Consider the following 19,006-nt stretch of genomic DNA (forward strand, 5'->3'; position numbering starts at 1 on the left):
ACAAGCCATTTATACAAGATAACACAGCATGCAGGCAGTGGGGCTAGAAACACGGCTTAGTCAGTTGCTTACTTTTTTAAATCAGCCAATCAGCCAACAACTTTGCCAGGTACTTAGTGGCAGGTGTGAAGATGCCGTGGTCTCATGGGAAGAATGTGGATCTTGAAGTTGGGGGGACTGGGTTAAATCTCAGTGCCACTGCTTGCTGGCTAGCTGACCTTGGACAAGTCACATGAGCCCTCCTAGCCTTCATTTCCCCATCTGTAAAGCGAGCACAGTTAATACTTGTTTTTCAAGTTGTCAAAAAGAAAATTATATGTTTGAAGGCAGTTAACTCTATTCCTGAGTATAGTAGGTGCTCAGAAATGTTAATTTCTTTTCTTGATGCAAATCTCAAGCCGTTTTTACTCCAAGGCTTTTACTTATTTAATCCTATAGGTAAAAGTGAATCCAACAGTTTCTACCTGAAATCTGGGTTTTGTCAACTTTGCCCCCCCCACACACATCTACTAATGCCCTGTGTACTCCCCTCTCCTACCCGGTTTGTCTGGAGTACACCACATGGAGACTCATCGCTGCCCTTGAACAAGAGGTCATCTGCCGTTTTCTTCCTTTCCTCTCCCAGCTTCCTTCACCTTGAGGAATCGCTGTATTCCAGATGCCACCACTTCCTCAGGCCTCAGTATGCTTGGGGCCTCCCAGTGAGCTAAAGCAAAGCTGTGCTTCATGCAGAGGGTGACAGACCACCTCACATAGTGGTCCTCCCGGACAGAAACATGGTGCTGCTTATGCTCCAGTATTATTCCAGGTGTTTAGTGCAATGTCTCTGTCACCCTCTAGAGAATCTGCATTCATGGGGACCTGGGTCAAATCTAGGTGAGCAAGCCTTTGTGACTGGGCCTACTTCTTCTGTAAGACCCTGCCTCTTCCCTTGAGCTCCAACTGCTACCCCGTTACCCTTGGTGATCAGCAGATCCACTGACGGGAATCCTTAGGGACACCTCTAGATCTCTTTCAGATCATCCCCTGCTTACTAATCATGGACAGAATGGGCCTCACTTGCTTTTGCTGAGGTACATAAAGTTTCTAAATGGACTCCAGGGAAGGCACGGATGCTGTGAGGCAGCTGGAGGCCATGCATGAAAATTATTCCATTCAGTCTCAGATTTACTCAGCATCCCATGAAAGGTGTGATGAGCATATGGGCCTGGATGCAGAGCAGGATGTGTTAATATAGACTTGCTTTAATCTGAATATGAAAGGTGAGACCCTAGCAGCAGCTCCGGATGCTTCTGGAAGGACCCAGAATGCACACTGCAACACCAGGTAGAAAGTGAAGGCGGGCCTGCCAGATTGCATCATGCCGACGAGAGGTTCTCCTCCAGATTCCATCCTGGCATCAGGTGGCAAGAGGGTGGCCTGTCTCTGTGAGCAGTTGGGAGAAATGGCTTTGAAGTAGCATGAAAACCCCAGCTGAAGAGAAGACAAAGTATACATTAAGAGAACAAAATGAAGGGGCTGGATGGATAGGTTTATTTTTGAAATTTAAACTCTCTGAAGTAAAGTTGTCATAGTTACCTGCTTGTTTTTACTTGTATTTATGAGATCTGAAGGCCACAGAATTAAAATAATCCTCCCCTGTGTGAAGTGTGTGTCTGTAATAACAAGCACCAAGAAGCACCTGGGCTGCTCTCACTGTGTCAGCTTCATCTCCTGATACTTCTTTTCTAGTCTGTCAGTGTTGCCTGGGCCTGTTGAGAGGAACTCATCGTTAGAAAGCAAAAGTTAACTGGACTTCCTTTTGCCACACACATTCAAGATCACTACAGGTATGGACATATATTATTGCACACTCATAAACAAAGTACCACAGCCTGCCCATACCTTACTCAGTTACAGCCACACATCTCTCCACACCAAAAAAACATTTACAAATACAGAAGGCTGCACTGGAGCATTTTACGAGCTTTCAGAGGAGGAGGATGCTGTGAGTCATATTTGTGAGCATAAATTCCTGATGTGCCACAGTGACAGAAAATAGAAGTAAGTTCTGGTTTGCATGTTTTTTTAAGGCCTTAGATGAGGAGTATAGGCACCAGGCTTGGATTTGTCTCTCAGTGGCCACTTTGCCTTGGGCAAGCCATTGTATTCTCTGTTCTCACATCCTCTCCTGCAAACTGAAGAGGCTGCCAACTTCAGGGTTCTGCCATTATCAGGGGGCATAGGATGGCTCCACTTGCTAGTTTGCATTTGGGGAAGCTGAAATCCAGAGAAGAGCCAACCCAAACTCTGTACTGCAGGGTGTGGTGTATAAAACCACTACTTTACAATTCATGAGCCTAGTGGGGAATTTGAAGATGATTCTGTAGGACACTACCGTCTCCTTTCAATGTTTGGGTGAATGCTGGATTGAGACAGTGCCATGTTAAAGTGACCATAGCAGAGTTTGCATAAAATTATGTATTTATCCCAAGTGTGTTATCTGATTATATATACACACACATATATATAAATATATGTATATGTATATATGTATATATGTGTATATATAATCAGATGTATACACACATATACATCTATACACATAGATGTATACACACACGTATACATCTATACACATAGATGTATACACACACGTATACATCTATACACATAGATGTATACACACACGTATACATCTATACACATAGATGTATACACACACGTATACATCTATACACATAGATGTATACACACACGTATACATCTATACACATAGATGTATACACACACGTATACATCTATACACATAGATGTATACACACGTATACATCTATACACATAGATGTATACACACACGTATACATCTATACACATAGATGTATACACACACGTATACATCTATACACATAGATGTATACACACACGTATACATCTATACACATAGATGTATACACACACGTATACATCTATACACATAGATGTATACACACACGTATACATCTATACACATAGATGTATACACACACGTATACATCTATACACATAGATGTATACACACACGTATACATCTATACACATAGATGTATACACACACGTATACATCTATACACATAGATGTATACACACACGTATACATCTATACACATAGATGTATACACACACGTATACATCTATACACATAGATGTATACACACACGTATACATCTATACACATAGATGTATACACACACGTATACATCTATACACATAGATGTATACACACACGTATACATCTATACACATAGATGTATACACACACGTATACATCTATACACATAGATGTATACACACGTATACATCTATACACATAGATGTATACACACACGTATACATCTATACACATAGATGTATACACACACGTATACATCTATACACATAGATGTATACACACACGTATACATCTATACACATAGATGTATACACACACGTATACATCTATACACATAGATGTATACACACACGTATACATCTATACACATAGATGTATACACACACGTATACATCTATACACAGATGTATATATGTATATATATACACATAGGTATACGTATATGTGTATATATACACATAGATATGTATATCTGTATATATACACATGTATCTGTATATATATATTCAACAGATGTAGAGGAATTGTCTTTCCATGTTTATCTTAATTCTAAGCTCAAATTCCCAATTATTTTATGATTTTTGCTTTAAGGACCCCATGTTTTGAAAATTACCTGTCTACCAGGTGAAATTTATGTATTTAGTATAATTCATGTTTCCATTTTGATTGATTTTAGCCATTTAGCTACCAGGCAGATGTCTTAGCAGCATGAGATAATGGCTGGCACTCCAGGCTTGGCTGATATATTTTCATCATAAAGCAGAGAAATGTGAGGCAGGCATGACTTTGTTTGCAGGAAATGGATGCCTGCCATTTGATGTTTTGAAATACTGAAATCCACTCATGGACTCACAGGTCCGGGAACCTCTGCTATAGTACATTATTGCAAAATAAAATTGAGTTAGCCTGTCCTGGCTAACTGACTGCCAGTAATGAAAGTGTTAACTTTGGGAAGAAGGTATTGTGCTTACACTCTTCGCTGGCGTTCTGTTGCATTATTTTCTTGGTGTCGCTGCAGTACTTTCTCTTGACATCTGTAATCACAGCCAGGATAAGTTCACCAATAGTCTCTTAGTCATGAATTAAGCATCACAGTAGACAAGGGTCACTTTGACTCCTACTTCCTTCAAAATGGAGAGATTTCTTTGTGGGTTTCAGTTTGCACAAAACATTCTCTGCCTAAGTAGCTCAAAAGAGGAGTAGGTGGGATGACTTTTGAGTGGACCCATAATTTCGTTTTCGAAGAAAATTAAAGTACTGAGAAAATAGAAGGTTAAAGGCCACATAGTCTGGCAGATACAGTGGAATCTAATGTTTCTAAAAGAGGCTGGTTCCCATCTTAATTTATAACCTTCAGTGGCCTAAGAGGACGCTCAACTCTGGGAGACAGAAGCAGTCCGTTCCCAAGGATCATTCATTTCAGAGCCCCCTTGAAATCCTCTTATCACGGGCATTACCAGCTATAGAAAATGGTTTGGTATCATAGTATACAATAATTTAGCAAGGTAAATTCAAACTCTTATTTTTTCAAAAATTACTCAGATTTATTTTTTTACTAGTACCTCATTCTAAAAATCAAATCAGACTCTATAAGTCTGATTGCATTCCAAGTGATGCATGCACGGCTTCCTTGTTTTTCCATTTCACTGTTGAAGGACAGCTTGGTTGCATCTACATTTCAGTGATTATGAATAAAAGTGTGAAGGATTTGGAATACAGGTTTTTGTGTGGACATAAGTTTTCAATTCACTTGGGTAAATATCCAAGAGTGTTTGGCTATATGGTAGGACTATGTTTAATTTTTTTTTTTTTTTTGAGACATAATCTCACCCTGTCACCCAGGCTGGAGTGCAATTGCTTGATCATGGCTCACTGAAGCCTTGACTTCCCAGGCTCAAGCGATACTCCCACTTCAGCCTCCCAAGTAGCTGGGACCACAGGTGTGCACCACCACGCCCAGCTCATTATTATTTATTTATTTGCAGAGACGAGGTCTCACTATGTTGCTGGGGCTGGTCTTGAACTCCTGGGCTCAAGTGATTCACCTGCCTTAGCCTCCCTAAGTGTTGGGATTACAGGTATTAGCCACTGGCCTGTATGTTTAGTTTTATAAAGAACTGCCGAATTGTCTTCCAAAGCACTGTTCCATTTTGCATTCACATCAGCAATAAATGAGAACTGCTGTTATTCTTCATCCCTACCAACATTGTTATTGTCAGTGTTATGAATTTTAGCCATTCTAATAGGTATGCAATGGTATTGCACTGCAGTTTTAATATGCATTTCCCTAATGACAAACAATGTTGAGTTATCTTTTCTTATTTGCCACCCATATATCTTCTTTGGTGATGTGTCTATTCAGATTTTCTATCCATCTTAAAAACTAGGCTGGTCGTTCTCTTATTATTGAATTTGAAGAGTTCTTTTTGGCTGGGCGTGGTGGCCTACGTCTGTAATCCCAGCCAAGGTGAGAACCGAGAGGCCAAGGCAAGAAGATTGCTTGAGCCCAGGAGTTTGAGGTTACAGTAAACCATGATCACACCACTGCACTCCAGCCTGGGCAACAGAGACCCTCTTTCTAAAAAAAATTTTTTTAAAGAGTTACTTTTATGTTCTTGATATAAGTCCTTTATCAGATAAGTAAGTTTCAAATATTTTCTCCAAGTCTGTGGCTTATCTTTTCATTCTCTTACGTTTTCTTTTTTTTTTAATGCAACTATTGACCTGTTTTATTATTTTTTTCACACAAAAAATAAACATTTTCTAAAAATACATACAAACAGAAAGATGCATATCAAACATATTAGGAAGGTTGCACATGGGAAGATGGGGAATAGAAATGGGGGTTGGGAATTAAAGAAAATAAATGAGAGAGGGACTTTGTATGGATCAATGATAATAACTCAATCCTCTATTTGACAAAGAAGAAGGAGAAGGAAGAGGAAGAAAAAGAAAGTGGGATAAAGGATCAGAAAGGGAGGAAAATAGAAAAAATTAGAGTATGACTCCAGGGTAGACCTGTTTTGTTGTTGCTAGGTTGGTTGGTTGGTCTGTTGTATTTTTCATATGTTTCGCCATGTTGGCCAGGCTGGTCTCGAACTCCTAGCCTCAAGTGATCAACCCGCCTCAGCCTCCTAGAGTGCTGGGACTACAGTCGTGAGCCACCACGTCCAGCCCCCACATTGCGTCTGGCCTCTGTGGTAGACCTCCCAGACGGGGCGGCCGGGCAGAGGCACTCCCCACATGCCAGACAGAGCAGCCGAGCAGAGGCGCTCCTCACTTCCCAGACGGGGCGGCGGGGCGGAGGCGCTCCCCACATCCCAGACGGGGCGGCCGGGCGGAGGCGCTCCTCACTTCCCAGACGATGGGCGGCCGGGCAGAGGCGCTCCTCACTTCCCAGACAGGGCGGCCAGACAGAGGCGCTCCTCACCTCCCAGACGGGGCGACCGGGCAGAGGCGCTCCTCACATCCCAGACGATGGGCGACCGGGCAGAGGCGCTCCTCACTTCCCAGACGATGGGCGGCCGGGCAGAGGCGCTCCTCATATCCCAGACGATGGGTGGCTGGGCAGAGGTGCTCCTCACTTCTTCCCAGATGGGGCGGCCGGGCAGAGGCGCTCCTCACTTCCCAGACGGGGCGGCCGGTCAGAGGCGCTCCTCACTTCCCAGACGATGGGCGGCCGGGCAGAGGCGCTCCTCACTTCCTAGAGGGGGTGGCGGCTGGGCAGAGGCGCGCCTCACCTCCCAGACGGGGCAGCGGCCGGGCAGAGGCTGCAATCCCAGCATCCTGGAGGCCAAGGCAGGCAGCTGGGAGGCGGAGGCTGCAGCGAGCCAAGACCACGCCACCGCACTCCAGCCCGGGCAACACGGAGCACCGAGTGAGCGAGACTCCGTCTGTAGTCCCAGCACCTCGGGAGGCCGAGGTGGGCCGAGCACTCGAGGTCAGGAGCTGGAGAGCAGCGTGGCCAACATGGCGAAACCGCGCCTCCAGCCAAAGGACAAAAAGCAGGGAGGGGTGGTGGCGCGCGCCGGCAATCCCAGGCAGCCCGCAGGCCGAGGCAGGAGAATCACGGGAGCCGGACGCAGGGAGTCTGTAGCAAGTCGAGTATACTCCAGCCTGGGCCACGGAGGGAAGAAAAAAGAAAAAAAGGAAGGAAGGAAGGAGGGAGGGAAGGAAGGAAGGAAGGAAGGAAGGAAGGCTGTTATGTTTTCAAAAAGTGAAGTTTTTAATATTGACAAAGTCCAATTTATAATTTTTTTAAGGGATTATGTTGTTATCTTAAAAACTCATCACCAAATCTAAGGTCACAGAATTTCTTCTATATTTTCTTCTAGAAGTTATATAGTTTTTACATTTTATATTTAGGTCCATCATCCATTTAAAATTACGTTTTATATAAGATGTAAAATATGGGTCTAGATTGATGTTTATGCATATGTGCATCCATTTGTTCTAGCACTGCTTGTTGAAAACACTGTTCTTCCCTGCTTGAATTAACTTTGCACCTCTGTCAAAATTTTAACAATAATTTGTGTAGTTCTATTTCTGGGCTCTCTTGTCTATTCCATTATCTGTGTGTCTGACCTTCTGCCAATACCACACTGTCATGGTTGCTGGAATCATGTAGTGCCTCTTAAAGTTGGGTAGTATGATGCCTAAACTTTATTCTGCTTTTTCAAAATTATTTTACCTGTTCTGGCTCCTTGCCTTTCCATTGCAAATTTTAGAGTCAGTTATTATTCACTTGATCTTAGCCAAAAGGCCAAGAAGCAATAGACTCAGCTATTATATATTACAAAGATTTCTGCTGAAATTTTGATAGGAATTTCATTAGACCTATATTTTGGAAGACATTTTTATTATATTGAGCCTTCCAATCCTTGAATATTGTGTATCCATTTATTTATTTTCTTTCGTCAGCATTTTACAGTTTTTAATCATACAGATCCTGATATATTGTATCAGATTTATACCTTTGGAATTTGTCAGGACTTGCCTTAAGACCCAGCAGATGGTATATTTTGGAAATTTTCCATATGCACTTGAAAAGAATATATATTCTGCAGTTTTTGGATGATTTTTTATGTAAGTCAATTAAGTCAATTCTGTTACTCTTGTTGTATAGAACCTCTGTGTCACCTCTGGTTTCTGTATGCACATTGCTGGAAGAGATTGAAAAATATGTCACCATGATTGTGGATTTATCTAATTCTCACTTTGTTTCTGTCATTTTTATTTGTTTGTTTTATGTATTTTTAGGCTATGATTAGGAGCATACAAATTTAGAATTGCTGTATCTTCCTGGCCAATTTATTTTCTTATAAATATGAAATGCCCCTCCTTACCTCTAGTTACGATTATAGCCTTAACATCTACTTTATCTGGTATTAGCTATGCCAACTTTCTTAGGTTACTGTTAGCATGTCATATCTTTTTCCATCCTCTAACCATCAACTGTTTGGTGCCCTTATTTATTTATTTATTTTTCGAGATGGAGTTTCGCTCTTGTTGCCCAAGCTGGAGTGCAATGGCACGATCTCAGCTCACTGCAACCTCTGCCTCCCGGGTTCAAGTGATTCTCCTGCCTCAGCCTCCCAAGTAGCTGGGATTACAGGCTTGTGCCACCATGCCCAGCTAATTTTTTTGATTTTTAGTAGAAATGGGGTTTCACCATGTCAGCCAGGCTGGTCTCAAACTCCTGACCTTAGGTGATCCACCCGCCTCGGCCTCCCAAAGTGCTGGGATTACAGGCATGACCCACCGCGCCTGGCCTTGGTGCCCTTATATTTAAAATATGTTTCTTATAAGTACTATATATGTGTGTGTGTGTGTGTGTGTGTGTGTGTAGCTGTAATTTATATATTATAGATGTATATAATTATATATAAGAGATATATTTTGTTTATATACAGCTTGAAATCTTTTACTTGGAGCATTTGGTAAATCTACATTTAATGTAAGTATTGATATTTTAGGGCCTACATTTACCACATTCCTCTTAATTTTTGCTCGTTTTCTTCCCAGTTTGGGTTCGTTTTGCTCCTTTTTTTCCTGGTTTCTTCTTCTTTTTTTTTTTTTTTTTTTTTTTTTGCGATGGACTCTCGCTCTGTTGCCCACACTGGAGTACAGTGGCGCGATCTCTGTGCAGTGTAACCTCCACCTCCTGGGTTCAAGCAATTCTCCTGCCTCAGCCTCCTGAGTAGCTGGGATTACGAGCACCCTCCACCACGCCTGGCTAATTTTTCTATTTTTAGTAGAGACAGGGTTTCACCATGTTGGCCAGGCTGGTCCCAATCTCGTGACCTCAAGTTATCCGCCCTCCTCAGCCTCCCAAAGTGCTGGGATTACAGGCGTGAGCCACCACGCCTGGCCCTTTTTTCCTAGTTTCTTGATGTAGAAGCTTAAATTATTGATTGATTTGGGACATTTCTTCTTTCCTAAAATAAGTATTTAGTACTATAGATTTCCCTCTAAGCATTGCTTAAGCCCCCTTCCAGATGTTGACGTGTTGTATCAAGGTCATTTTCATTCAGCTAAGATTATTTTCTAATTTTTCTTGGAATGTCCTCTTTAACCCTTGGATTATTTAGGAGTGTGCTGTTTAATTCCAAGTGATTGAAAATATTCCTGTTATCTTGTTTATTAATTGCTAGTTTAATTCCATATGGTCAGAGAATATATTTTATATGGTTTCAGCTTTTTTAAATGTGTTAAGATATGTTTTATGACACAGAATACTGTATACATTTGTAAATATTCCTGGATTCTTGCAATATATGTGAATACTGTTTTTGATGGGATCAGTGATCTACAAATGTCAATAGGATTCATGTGGTTGATGGGGTTCTTCAGTTCTTCTATATCTGTGCTGATTTTTGTCTACTCATCCTGTTTCTTACCATGAGAGGAGTTTTGAAATCTCCAACTACGATTGTGGATTTATCTGTTTTCCTTTTCAGTTGTATCAGTTTTTGCTTTCTGTATGTGTAATTTCTACCATTAGATGTATACACATTTATTGTTATGTCTTCTTGGTTACAAAACCGTTTGATCAAAATATGTCCCTGGTAATTTTCTTTGCTCTAAAGTCTACTTTGCCTGACATTACTATAGCCACTCTAGCTTTCTTTTGATTTATGTGTGCATGGTATATCTTTTTTCATCCTCTTAACTTTAAACCACTATCTCATTATATTTGAATTAAGATTCTTACAGACAATATATGGTTGGATCATTTCTAAAAATCATTCAGGAGATTTTTACTTGCTGTATTTAGATCATTTACATTTAATGTAATTCTTGGTATGTTACAGTGTAGTTTGCCTTTTTATTTGATTTCTGATTAGGTCCAGTGTTTTTATTTCCTCACTTTTCCTTTTCCTGCTTTCTTTTAAGCTATTTGAATATTTTTAATATTAAATTTTAATTTATCTACTGTGGGTTTTTTTTAAACTACATCTCTTTGTATAATTTTTTAAAGTGGTTGCTCTTGGAGTTATAAAATACTTAACCTTTTAGAGTCTACTTATGACAATATTTTACCACTTCAAATGGAACATAAAAGCCTTACTACCATATAGGTTCCTTTGCTCTCCCCCATCTTATGTTCCAGCTGTCTTATATGTTACATCTACATATGTTGAAAACCCCATCAATATAATATTATATGTATTTTTTCTTTTCTACTATTAAACAGCTTTTAAAGAAAGATAATATCATGTTATATTTACCATTCCTGATGTTCCAGGTTTCCTTCTGGTATTATTTGCTTTCTCTCTGAAGAACTTCCTTTAGTAAATTTTTTATAGCAGCTCTGCTTCTATTAGTTTTCATTCATCTGAAAATATCCTTATTTCATCTTCATTCCTAAATAACATTTTGAAACCATGATATCATTTCTGAATGATATCTTCTAGGTATATAAATCTAGTTTGGTAGCTCATTTCATTTAGCATCTTAAAATCTTCTGGCCTCAGTAGTTTCAGATGAGAAATTCACAATAATTCAAATTATTGTTACCGTAGAAGTAATATGTCATTTTTTTTTCTGCCCACTTTCAACATCCTTTGTCTTCAGCAAGTTTGATTTTGATGGGTTTGGTCATGGATTTCTTTGGGTTTAATCTTGTTTGGGATTTACTGTTTCTTGAATCTGTGGATTTATTTCTTTCAGCACATTTTGGAATAGTTTTTGTCATGATTTCTTCAAATACTTTTTCATTCATTTATTCTCTGTCCTCTCATTCTGGAACTCCAATGACAAAAACCTTTTGTTATTGTCATAGGTCCCTGAGGTGCTGTTCATTTGTGTTCTCAATCTTTTTTTTTTTTTTTCAATCTCTGCTGCTGAGATTGGATCATTTATTTCTATTGATCTATCTTCAAGTTCACTGACTCATTCCTTTTATTGTCTCTATTCTGCTATTGAGTCCATCCAGTGATGACTTTAAATTTGTGGTTATTATGTTTTTAGTTAGAAAATTCTCATTTGCTTCTTCTTTGATATATTCTCCTTTTTTACTGATACATACTATTGTAATACTTGTTTCAAGAGTGTTAGTGATTGTTTGTTTTTAGCATTTTTATAATAGCACTTTGAAGTCTTTGTCAGATAATTCCAACATATGTCATTTTGTTTATTGTCCTCTGTTGATTGTCTTTTTTCATGTCAGCTGGGATTTTATGGTTGCTTTTGCCAAGTAATTTTGAATTGTATCCTGGTCATTTAAAATATTACATTATAAGACACTGTCTTGTTAAATACTACAGAGAATATTGATATTTTTGTTTTAGCAAGTAATCATGCTGATTAGGTTCAGGCTGCAGGTTGGAATTGTAATTTCAGTGTCATGTTGGTTTCACAGGTTTTCCAGTGCTATGTGCATCTATCTGGTGTGTCCCTCCCCAGGGGTCAGTCTGGGATGTGAGCAGAGATATATTTGTTACCTCAGTTCTTCAATTCTGGGGCATGCTATTGGGATCGGTTCCATGCATACACATGTTGGGGGTGAGGCCAGGAGTTCATAAACAGTTTTATGGAGTAACTTTACTAAGCTCTTCTTGATTCATTCTCTCCCCAGTACTTTCTGGTTCTCTGGGTTTCCCATTTTCTATCTGGCCTAAAACTGCCTAGTTCCATGATTATGCAACATCCAGGCCAAACACTAGGAGAACAGAGAAAGAATAGAGTTCTGGTTGTAGGCTCCTCTTGCTGGCTACTGTTGCTGCCACTTCTGTCCCCACTACCACTGCTGCCATCACAGAATGGCCTGGGACACAAGAGGATGGAGAAAAAAGAGAAAAACAATCTTGAGGGGGTTTCATCTATTCTCTAGGGTTTTGGGGATTTCCCTTCTCTATTCCTCAAGCTGGGTTTCTCCTAGAGCTTTTGGCTTTTGGGTTTGTTGCATCCAGGCTGAGAAAGAAGTGGTAAACTCACTGCCAGTTCAGTGGTGCTTTGAATTCAGTGTCCTCTCCTATTTACCTGTTGCTATTTGCTTTTCAGTGTTCTCAAATAGCTGCACTGTAGATTTGCATCCAGAGGGAGATTAAGAGTGTCATGTGTTTTCTCTGTCTTACCCAGAACTGGGACCTCTGATTGATATAATTTAAAATTTTTATTTTTGAATTAACTCATCCTTATATACAGAACAACAGCTGATGTTATTAATAAGAGTCAGGTAAATGGCCAAACCATGTAGTTTTCAATGGGCTTTGTTTATGTATACATTTATGTCAGCTACACATGATACTATTTTGGTATCTTCCTTTGATCACATAACTGTCACTGTAGATTTCTGTTTGCACCTTCTAACCAGCCTTGTGGATGAAAGCCATCTTCTGATTTATTTGCAACTTGTGGGTGATTTCCTGGGAGCACAGCCTCTGCACACAATCTCATGGCAGGGCTGGTCAGGGGCAGTGAGCCTGGATGTGGTCAGCTGACCTGTTTGAGGCAGTTCTGAGAAAAATGAAGTGGGAATCCTCACTGAAGACCCCTGATGGGGAGTGTACCTTCAGTGTAAGTTTATGCATACTTCAGACATAATTGAACTACAGCTGGCATTTTTAAGCAGTAGTCTTTTGAACACATCAAGTTGGGTGCAATTTCAGAACAAATTTACATGCAGCTCTTCCGAGATGCAAGTCTTTGCAGAAATCACACCTGATGCAGTTGAACTGGCAGCTGTTCTCTGGCATACTCAGGAAGTGGGAGAGGATCTCAGTGGAGGTACGAATGCATTCATATATAATTCAGAGTTCATGTTAATATTTAGTTACCCCTGTGACCTCTCTATCATGAGTGACTGATTAAAAAATGTTGAGCCTCTTAACTAAGGAGACAATAATCCAGCCTTGGTTGCTATGATGAAAGTCAGCTGAAGCCATCCTGGTTTCAACTTCATGGTGGGGACAGAATCTGGCTCCATGTGGACTCCTGTAGCAGCCCCTTAATTTCAGCTTTGGTTACCTCATAAATAAAACATGATATATACTTACCTTGTAAAGTAGGCTGTTGAGAAGATTAAATGAGAAAACATATAGGAAACAGCCTTCTGAAATGTAAAGTGCCATACAAGTGTTTCTTACAAGAAATTTTAAACTAACAAAGATAACAATAGGAGGCAATGGTGAATTAAGAGAAGCAAGTCTAATAGTAGAATCAAAGCTTTCTCTTCTCTGCCTTTCAGGACATGGACTCATTTTATGGAGGGGCTGAATTGTGAGGTCTCTGGGTGCCAGAGCCAGATAAATCCCCACCTGAGCCTATTCTAGCCCTGAGAGTTTATGATTCTGCAAATAGGTGCTACAGAGTCAGGCATGCCCAAGTGTTTTTCTCACAGGGCTGTGGCGATTAGCATGGGCACACTTCCTGGGGTTTAGTTATTAATGCCTCTCTCCCAGGTCCCCAGGCACCTTCTTGGCATCCTTCTGTCCATGTGAAAGAGATCATGTTGGGCTGAGAGCCCCAAAGACAGATTTCCAGTTGCTAGCCAGGCCTCCTGAGTCCCAGCACAGAAAACGTAGTTTTGCTTTAATTGGAAAGTTCAGGTTCCCAGACACAAACCCTCCTGAGAGATCCGCAGGAGGCACCCTGCCCTGAACTGGCCATCTCCTGCCCCAGCAGACTGCCTTGTCACCTCCCCTGTGGACCACCAGTGTCCTGCCTCTTTCCCCTTGGTCAGCAATACTCTGTGGGGAGGTTAGGCATGGGGGTTACAGACAAGCCCAGGGGACACCCCCCAGTGCCTTAGGCAGCCACAGCACCATGCAGGCCTGATACTCAGGGTGCCCATCCAACAGGGCATGAGTCAGGGACGGGTCAGCTGACCACTGTCTTCCCCCTCCTGCCCTTGCAGATCACCTCCAATGAGAAGCACTTGGAGAGCCTCAAGAATGCGGGCAGCCTCCTGCGGGCTCTGGAGCGGCTGGCCCCCAGGAGTGGGTAAGTGGGGCCCAGGAGGATCAGCAGAGTCTGCTCCAGATCAGCACACACTCTCAGCCATTCCTTTCTCCACGCCTCCCACTCATCTCCCCCACACCAGGGACCGCCACCTTGCAGCCCATCACTGTCCACTGAGATCCTTCCCAGTGTGGGAAGGGAAGCTCTGCCACTTCACACACCAGGAATCGCCAGTTATGGTGGGGAAGGTGAGGGGAAAGGAATCAACAGGGGGAGAGAAAGTCTTAGTCCTGCCAGGGGAAACAATATTCCCACCTTGAGGCCCCTAAAGAGGTTGAGTGGATGACCAAGTGGGAGATGCAAGGAACCTCATGAGAAAGGCAGCCCCTGGCCTGTGCACACATGCCCCCATCAGCAGCCCAGTCAGAGGCATCCTCATCACCATCTTGTGGAGGACTCAAGGCCCAGGCAGGGCTGGAGCAAATGTGACAGCTTAGCCTGGTCTGCTGCACCAGGTTACCTTCCTCAGCCAGAAGTTCAGAGGGACCACACGGAACTGCGTATTTGACACCCAGAAGCTGACAGCATGGGGTTAGGCTAGCCTCCCAGTCCTTGGCTGTACAGTCAGTGTGTGTAGAACATCCTAGAAGTGAGTTCCACGGACCGGGGATAGGCCTATCACCCAGGAGCATGTTACATGCTGTAAAAGCAGAAGGAGCTGGCATCCCAGCCAGCCCCACAGACGCTGATGCTCAGTGGAGCATTTCCCCACCCTGGGGAGAAGGACCTGCCTCCTATGGGGTGCCTGACCTTCACTGGACCTGGAATGCTGTCTGCCATTTCCTGGTAGATTCTGTTTTTAGAACTACATGTTTCTATGAAATCTGCTTCCTGGTGTGCTTTGGGTTTGTTATGAATTTGAAGAAAAATAAGTGGCTGAAGCATTGCTAAGAAGGTGAGTTTGCAGAGAAGGCTCAATTCCAACCAGCCTTTTGTATTAATCCTGGATAGGTGAGAGGGGAGGATACCATCCTTTTTAGCCTAACCCTACCCCTTTTGTCTTCAGCATAAACCATAGAAGTAAGTTCGTACTCATGGTTTTCTGTGAGGTGAGGGGCAGGAGAGACTGACTTTGCTGCAAGAAGCCCCTTCACACCTTGATGAGCCCCTGCCATGTAAGGTGTGAACAGTGACTCCCTGGGCTGGCCTATAGGCCTCCTGTAAGACCATTTTGAGGAGCACATGCCATCGGATCCTGGCCTTGTGCAAAATGCCATTATGGAGCCAGCTACACAGATTTATGCAGAGGGCACAGAGAGAGCCACAGAGGAGTGGAGTTTGACAGACAGCTCTAGAGAGCCCCTTCGCTCTAGGCACCGGCGCTATGGGACTCCTCATAGTAGGGACCTACAACTGCCTTTTAGCCAAAAATAGCACATCCTCATGCTGGACCCAAATTTGGACCAAATGTGTCAAAACAAGGTTCAGTGGTCCATGAGGCTGGTGGTCTGTCCTGCACCCACACTCAGTACTCCAGCATCTAAAACATCTACACCAGACAGATCTTGTGTTGGGCGGGGAAGTTGCTCCTGCAGAGTTCTCGTTTGGACTTCGTTCAGATTGCCTTACCAGAAAGGGTTTTCTTGTCAACCAAGAATGAGTGGATGGCATTGTTCTCAGTTCCGATGCTGCTCTGCCAGTAGTTTGTCCTTTCCAGCCTCACTGGGCCTGCTGTGTGTGGGTGCACAGCATGGCCCCACTAGTCTAGCCTAGACTCAGCCAGGGGCGGGCCAAGTTCAGACGCATTCCTTCTGTCATACAGGGGCTTTGATGCGCAGAGCAGGAATGCATGGCACAGTCTCCTGGTCACGGCCCCATCCCACTGCCACCCACATCTTTTTTGCAGCGCCCCACCCCCAGCCCCACCCATTTATTTGGTACCAGCTCTATTTCTGTGCAGTCAAGAGTGTGCCACGAGCTAATTTTACACATCAAGGGTCACTGGTTTCAGTTTTTTCTTTGCTAACAGTTGTTTAACATAGGTTTAAATGTGTCTCAAACAATTTGCTCCAGTAAAAAAGTTAACATTTTAAGCTCTTAATTGCACATTCACACCTATAAGAGTAAGAAAGCTCCTGGCTGATTGGCTGGAAAGGGCAATGGAGCAGAGAGGGTCAGTGTGTGGAGTGGGTCTGGGACACATAAGTCAGCTCCAGGCAGGAGCCGGGCAGGCCCACTGAAGGCCCCAGGCCTGGTAGAGTCTGGCTGCCTACCACTCACTGGCAGTGTTTCTGGCAGAGGTGGCTCAGAGAGTGAGTGGTGGCTGGGGCTGGGAGTTCAGAAATAGCTCAGGGTGCTGGCATGGCCAATTCTGAACCCCACCAGGACTGTGGGCCAGGCTTTCCTGCTTCTGCTTCCCAAGAGGATGCTGCAGCTGGTCCACCAGATACTCGGGTGCAAAAGAGGCTGGCCCCTTTGAAATGGGGGGGGCATTTTACCTTAGAGATGCCTATTAAGTGTACCTACTTTGGTTTTTCTTACAGTTCATTCACCGACAGTGTGGTGGCTCCCTTGGCCCTGGAAATCCTCCAAGCTGTTGGACACTAGGCAAGAAAGTGCTTAGTACAAGCCCACCCTGTGGCCCCAGCCCTTGGATGCACAAGCAAGGTCAGCTCCCAGACACCTCTGCCACATCCCCTCACAGCTGTATTTGGACCTAATAAAGTCAGCTGAACCCAGAACCTGATGGCCCAAGTGCTCACTAACCCCAGGGCCTAGAAAACTGACTCAGAATGGACTTCCTTGGTTCCTGTGGAATGCATCTGGGAAGCCCAGGTTTGTTAGCTGTTCTCAGAAATGTTCTTTCCCTCTTTGTGTGGGCCAGGTGGGCTAAGGTTAGCACTGCCTGTGGTAATAAAGCAGTGGATGCGAAGCACAGTCCTCAGCCTGCCGGCATCTGTGAGCATCTCTCCTCTCCTCAGGGAAGAGCAGAAGGGCGGGACGAGGCAGGAATGCTCTCCCAGCCACAGCTCCAGAGCAAGCCTTTGGAAGCTAATCTCTGAGCCTCTTGTCTTCTCCCCTTTTACCTGCCTGGCTTTTGTTCATTTCAGGAGCAAACTGATTCCAAGAATCCTGGGGAGGACTGGGTAAGACTCACTGACCAGCACAGATAGTGAAAAGTTTGCCTAAAGGAATGCAAAATGCTCAGGAACACTGGCTTCCCTGAAGGTTTGCCCATCTAGATGGGATGATGGCATCAGGGTAGAATCATTTCCCCCAATTTCTGCCACCTAATCCCGTATCTGCCTCATGTTCCCTCACACATATGTTTAGAACCTCCTATGTAAGAGTCAGTCGAGCCCATGGCAATATTTGGTGGATACTGTGGAAGTATGCTGGGACTGCTGTACTGGGCAGGCTTACTCTTGAATCTGGACTGGGTAGGTAGGGGTGGGCTCTGGGCAGCTCCAACCACATGGGTAAGTTGAGGTCATGCCTTGGCCTTTGTGGGGCCTCATTTCCCCATCTGCAAAATGAAAAGGCTACACTAAATCAGTGGCTGCCAACCCTCTTCCCAGCTCCAATGCTCTGGTGCTTCTTAGGGGATTTGCCTTCTAACACTGCCCAGATGGATTCTGTCCCAGGCAGTGGCCATGTTGGCCCATAGATGGCCCCATCCACGGCATCTCAGGAAGCTGGTCATGCTCTCACCAACAGCCCCTCTGACACAGTAACCTGGGTAGTTTGACAGTTTCTATTTGACATTACCTTTGACGCAGTTGTGCACAGAACTGTTGTTTTCATTGTAAAGCATTTCATTGCAGCCCAGCCAGAAGCATCCTCATCAGTACCTCATTACTTAATGAGGTTCTCGGGTCAGTTCTGTAAACACAGGGCAGACATCGTCCCTGTGTTATAGTTCAGATATAGTTTCATTGCCTTACAATGAAAACAGGTCTGTGCACAACTGCATCAAAAGGAATGTCAATTACCTTAGGTAATCCCCACCACAACCTGCAAAGCAAGCCGCCTTAGTTTCATTTCATTGGTGAGAAAACAGACTCAGAGGAGCCGTTTCCACTTGCTCAAGGCCCTACAACTTGGCTGAACCCAGGACTCTGACCCCATACCCTGTGTTCATCCCCTAATGGGGTGTGCAAAGCTTGGGCTGTGACTAATTGGATATGAGAGTATCCCTCTAAGAGTATGACCCAGGAACAGGCAGCTTCATTTGACCTCACGTAGCCTACTTAGTGCCCATGGTGAGGAGGCTTCACTATTTAAGTCCTCCTGGGTGGTGTGCTCATCTCCAGCTGTGTGTGCTCATGTGGCCCTGGCCTGGCTGGTTTTGCCTGCACTTCTGGGAGTGAGTGGGGAGTACTTGATGGAGCAGCCAGAGGCTTGGTTCTCAGCTCCAGTGGCTTTGCCTGCTGGATACAGGAACAGGCTCAGGTCTGTTTTCTTTGCTGTCTC

The 19,006-nt window shown here is 43.4% G+C and overlaps 1 protein-coding gene across 8 annotated transcripts in view; it reads left to right on the plus strand.

The window, feature by feature from the left end:
* The window catches only part of ULK4 (unc-51 like kinase 4), a 769,027-nt gene extending 751,753 nt beyond the window's left edge, over positions 1–17,274 (plus strand). For all 8 annotated transcript variants that reach the window (XM_063611260.1, XM_063611259.1, XM_063611278.1 and 5 more), the window contains 2 exons: positions 14,490–14,575; positions 17,077–17,274. In XM_063611260.1, the coding sequence (XP_063467330.1) occupies positions 14,490–14,575; positions 17,077–17,140 (150 nt within the window). In that variant the 3' untranslated portion in view covers positions 17,141–17,274. The remainder of the gene's footprint in view (positions 1–14,489; positions 14,576–17,076) is intronic.
* The last annotated feature ends 1,732 nt before the right edge of the window (positions 17,275–19,006 follow it).

The sequence above is a fragment of the Symphalangus syndactylus genome, chromosome 1 (assembly GCF_028878055.3).
Source record: "Symphalangus syndactylus isolate Jambi chromosome 1, NHGRI_mSymSyn1-v2.1_pri, whole genome shotgun sequence".
Classification (NCBI taxonomy): Eukaryota; Metazoa; Chordata; class Mammalia; order Primates; family Hylobatidae; genus Symphalangus; species Symphalangus syndactylus.